The sequence below is a fragment of the Sinocyclocheilus rhinocerous genome, unplaced genomic scaffold (assembly GCF_001515625.1).
Source record: "Sinocyclocheilus rhinocerous isolate Xijiao unplaced genomic scaffold, SAMN03320098_v1.1 scaffold2770, whole genome shotgun sequence".
NCBI classification, from domain to species: Eukaryota; Metazoa; Chordata; class Actinopteri; order Cypriniformes; family Cyprinidae; genus Sinocyclocheilus; species Sinocyclocheilus rhinocerous.
The window spans coordinates 408,908-414,538 of NW_015659007.1; the positions used below are offsets into that span (position 1 = coordinate 408,908).

Here is a 5,631-nt window from a genome sequence, read left to right on the forward strand (position 1 = left end):
AGTATCATAGAATTCAGATCACGTTATTAGCGAATTGTTAATTGCAGTATGCATAGCAAATCAAGTCAAATTATTACTGTTGTTTATAGCAGCGGCAGCAGGAAGTATCTGGTTGTAACTTACATGAAATTTCAGTGATAACGCATGGGGTAAAGTAACTCTTAAAATGAAATGGGCTTTTATAACTTCGTTTATTTACCAGGGCGTACAGGGATTTTGTGAACTCTTCAAAGCGAAATAGGCATTATTTGTTTGCGTTTCATTGTTTAATAAAGACGCTTATAGTAATTCTAAGTACTTTCGTGCAGCTGTAGCAGTAGTAATGCATGGATGAGCTACAGCAATTCTGGTACTTTCACAGAGTGTAGCAGCAGTATCCACAGAATTTCAGATTGCATTATTAGCTAATTATTAATAGCAGTATGCATAGCAAATCAAATTATGCATTTAGTTGCGGCAGCGTGAATTTTAACAGCAGCAGCACGCATGGCAAAATTCAGATGCAATGTTAGAAATGTTAGCAGCAGTCTGCATGGCAATCCAATTATCACTGTTGCTAATATATCAGCGGCAACATGCATAGCAAGTCATTATTATGGCTAATATAGCAGCAGAAAGCACTTTAGTTGCATAAAATTTTAGTGATAACTCATGGAGGGTAAATTAACTCTTTAAAGTGCAATAGGTATTTATTACTTTGCTAATTCAACAGGGCTTACAGCAGGTTTTGTGCAGCAGCAGTAGATTATGCTTCGCAAATTCTGATTAAATATTACAACCGCAACAGCTCGCACAATAATCACTGATGGTACTTTATTTATTAATGTATTTATTTTGTCATTTATTTACATATTATACAATCAACATCCCATTTAAGCATTTATATGAGCATGGATGTGACTATTTATTTATTTGTTTACTTGAATAGGACATTAGCTGTATAATATTTAAGTTTTATATGTGCATGAACGTGACTGTTTCTTTCTTTCTTTATATAACTGGTCTAAAGTTGAGAATAATTAAGATCTTTGAATGTTTTTGACAGATGTGTCTTCTGCTCACGAAGGCTGCATTATTTGCTCAAAAATATATTCAAAACAGTAATATTGAAAAAATATATACAATATGTGACCCTGGACCACAAAACCAGTCTTAAGTGTCAATTTTTTGAAATTGAGATGTATACATAATCTGAAAGTTGAATAAATAAGCTTTCCATTGATGTATAGTTTGTTATGATAGGACAATATTTGGCTGAGATACAACTATTTGAAAATCTGGAATCTGAGGGTGCAAAAAAATCTAAATATTGAGAAAATCGTCTTTAAAGTTATAAACAAATAAAGTTCTTAGCAATGCATATTACTAATCAAAAATGAAGTTTTTATATACTTAACATATAATTGATATACATTTTACATACACATGCATATATTCACTCAGGCCAGGGTACACACCATAATTAAGTAGATATATTAAAGTAAACTAAAGGATTTTTCATGAACATTTTCTCATTAACACACGTCACGTGTTTTTTTAATAACTCACCCTGAGACTCAAACTGCTCAATGGCCTCCTTCAGAGCTTCGCTCTCCTCCAAGTCAAACTCCTCGATGTTTTCTCTGACCACTGCATCAAAGGTCTCCTGTGTTATTCTGCGTGTGGCCATGACTGCAGCAGCTGCTGGAAAACATCACAACAGAGCTTCAGTGCTTTGGCTTGGCTTTCATAGCCTGGCAACCAATGCATTCAAAAGAGATTGCGTTTGGTTTATTTGGTTTAGGACATGCAACTAAGGCAGATAGGTTACACTAACAAAAAGCACAATAGGGTTACCATGGTTTTTGAAGATGTACCATGGTAATATGCAGTAAAGTACCTTACAGAAATATGAAAATAGCACAGCACATTTGGTAATCACTCAATAATAGTATGCTATATATCACATTACTCTGGTATTAGCATCACTGACTGCACCATGGTACCGACACAATTCACGTGATTAACACAAAAACGTTATTTATTATCGTGAATCACTCGCCGTTAGTTACACTACCTGTGCGTAACATTCACTCGAACCCAAAGCAAAACAAGCCGGTTTAACACAAAACTGATAATAATCCTGAAACTCGCCAACACCCAGCCAGCCTGGACCCTTGTGATAAAAGGCTCCCTGGAGAACAGTGGACAGTACGCTAAAAGCGTAAGCATAGAACAGCGTGTGAACGTAACGCAATTTAACTGACGCAAGCGCTTCGTGAATTAAAGCAAAGCGTAGCGTTGCGTTTTCTTTAATGTGGCTCGGGTGAGATTCGCGAGAGAAAATAGGTTCCGCTTCATAAACGCATGGATGTAGACAGACAAAACATTGTTCATATTTTTAAAAAAAAAGTCGTATGCAACTGATATAACTGATATTCCACAAATTAATGTTTATTTAAAGTAGCTTGAGGCTAATTTGGGTATATATTTACACTTATCTAAATAATGATTAATGACCCTTTTCGAAACAAATTTACATTAGCCTAGCAATTTTACTTTTTAATACTCTTCACAATATTGTATTGCAATTGTTAAACAAATAAACCATTAAATTATTTAAATGTATAATAAAATTATTTATTTATTGCAATTTAACAACTGATGTCCTATTTAAGCATTTATATTTGCATGTTTATTTATTCTGTTATTTACATAAATATTATGCAACTAATGTTCTATTTAAGCATTTATATGAGCATGTATTTGACTACTCACTTATTTACTTATTCTGTTGCTTGCTTCAATATTATATAATGCCCCACTTTATTTATATGTGCTTGAATGTGACTATTTCTTTATTTATTTAGTACATAATTTATACTGTTATTTACTGAAATATTATACAATTAATGTCCCATTTAATAATTTATATGAGTTATTTATTTATTTATTTATTTTCTTAGCTATTAGACAATTAATTTCCTATTTAAGCATTTTATGTGTATGGATATGTTTGTTTTATTTATGTATTTATTTAATTATTCTGTTTTTTACCTAAATATTACATAACTAATTTCATATTTGACCATTTTATGTGTATGTGTGTCTAATTTATTTATTTATTTACTTAGTTATTCTGTTTTTTTACTTAAATATTATATAACTGTCTTATTTAAGCATTTCTATGTGCATGTATTTGACTACTTACTTATTTACTTATTCTGTTGCTTACTTAAATATTATATAATGGCCCACTTTATTAATATGTGACTATTTCTTTCTTTCTTTCTTTAATTTTTTATACTGTTATTTACTTAAATATTATACAATTACTGTCTCATTTAATAATTTATATGAGCATTGATGTGATTATTTATTTAGTTATTTACTTAACTATTAGACAATTCATTTTTTATTTATTTATTTATTTATTTTAGTGCTGTCAAATGAGTAATCGTGATTAATCACATCCAAAACAAAAGTTTGTGTTTATATAATATATGTGTGTGCTGTGTATATTTATTATGCACATAAAAATATACACACATAAATATATTTAATATATATTTAAGAAAAATATGTTGTATTTATATATAAAATATATATATACCGTCTGGTGCGCAGTCAAAGCGCCCATCAAAAACTCTCGCCCGTCCACATCCAGCAGATCCGGCTGGCCGTCTGTTAGCGCAGAGAGCGCGGTGAGAGCGACGGAAAGGGCTTCCTTCTCTCCAGCGGCTCTCTGGCAGCAGGCGAGGATCGTGGGATACGCCTCTTTTTGAGCGGCCAAGTATCGCTGTGCGAAGCCGAGAGAGCACTGCTGGGTGAAGGCTCTCAGATCCTCCAGAACGGATGCGGACGATGAAGCCACTGCAGTTTTGAGAGACTCCAAAGCCTGGAAATACGCCACCGATAACACTGTTAAACACAAAACACGCCCGTCTCTGTGGAAGTGAGGTCAGTTCTGTAGCATAAACATCTCGTGTGAAGAGTAGTAGTAAACAGTTGTGCTCATAAGTTTACATACCCCTTGCAGAATGTGCAAAATGTTAATAATTGAAGCAAAATAAGAGGGATCATGAAAATTGCATGTTATTTTTTATGTAGTACTGTCCCGAATAAGCTATTTCACAGAGCTTCAGTGCTTTGGCTTGGCTTTCATAGCCTGGCAACCAATGCATTCAAAAGAGATTGCGTTTGGTTTATTTGGTTTAGGACATGCAACTAAGGCAGATAGGTTACACTAACAAAAAGCACAATAGGGTTACCATGGTTTTTGAAGATGTACCATGGTAATATGCAGTAAAGTACCTTACAGAAATATGAAAATAGCACAGCACATTTGGTAATCACTCAATAATAGTATGCTATATATCACATTACTCTGGTATTAGCATCACTGACTGCACCATGGTACCGAAACAATTCACGTGATTAACACAAAAACGTTATTTATTACCGTGAATCACTTGCCGTTAGTTACACTACCTGAGCGTAACATTCACTCGAACCCAAAGCAAAACAAGCCGGTTTAACACAAAACTGATAATAATCCTGAAACTCGCCAACACCCAGCCAGCCTGGACCCTTGTGATAAAAGGCTCCCTGGAGAACAGTGGACAGTACGCTAAAAGCGTAAGCATAGAACAGCGTGTGAACGTAACGCAATTTAACTGACGCAAGCGCTTCGTGAATTAAAGCAAAGCGTAGCGTTGCGTTTTCTTTAATGTGGCTCGGGTGAGATTCGCGAGAGAAAATAGGTTCCGCTTCATAAACGCATGGATGTAGACAGACAAAACATTGTTCATATTTTAAAAAAAAGTCGTATGCAACTGATATAACTGATATTCCACAAATTAATGTTTATTTAAAGTAGCTTGAGGCTAATTTGGGTATATATTTACACTTATCTAAATAATGATTAATGACCCTTTTCGAAACAAATTTACATTAGCCTAGCAATTTTACTTTTTAATACTCTTCACAATATTGTATTGCAATTGTTAAACAAATAAACCATTAAATTATTTAAATTTATAATAAAATTATTTTATTTATTGCAATTTAACAACTAATGTTCTATTTAAGCATTTATATGTGCATGTATTTGACTACTCACTTATTTACTTATTCTGTTATTTACTGAAATATTATACAATTAATGTCCCATTTAATAATTTATATGAGCATTGATATGACTATTTATTTATTTATTTTCTTAACTATTAGACTATTAATTTCCTATTTAAGCATTTTATGTGTATGGATATGTTTGTTTTATTTATGTATTTATTTACTTATTCTGTTTTTTACCTAAATATTACATAACTAATTTCATATTTGACCATTTTATGTGTATGTGTGTCTAATTTATTTATTTATTTACTTAGTTATTCTGTTTTTTTACTTAAATATTATATAACTGTCTTATTTAAGCATTTCTATGTGCATGTATTTGACTACTTACTTATTTACTTATTCTGTTGCTTACTTAAATATTATATAATGGCCCACTTTATTAATATGTGACTATTTCTTTCTTTCTTTCTTTAATTTTTTATACTGTTATTTACTTAAATATTATACAATTACTGTCTCATTTAATAATTTATATGAGCATTGATGTGATTATTTATTTAGTTATTTAGT

General features: G+C 32.0%; 1 protein-coding gene across 1 annotated transcript in view; it reads right to left on the minus strand.

The window, feature by feature from the left end:
• LOC107723212 (armadillo repeat-containing protein 6-like) overlaps window positions 1-4,609 on the minus strand; it is a gene marked incomplete at its 5' end in the record, with an annotated part of 12,616 nt that extends 8,007 nt beyond the window's left edge. Inside the window, 4 exons of the mRNA XM_016531768.1 lie at window positions 1,549-1,683; window positions 2,134-2,173; window positions 3,593-3,877; window positions 4,471-4,609. Coding sequence (XP_016387254.1) covers window positions 1,549-1,683; window positions 2,134-2,173; window positions 3,593-3,877; window positions 4,471-4,609 — 599 coding nt within the window. The remainder of the gene's footprint in view (window positions 1-1,548; window positions 1,684-2,133; window positions 2,174-3,592; window positions 3,878-4,470) is intronic.
• Between the last annotated feature and the right edge of the window lie 1,022 nt (window positions 4,610-5,631).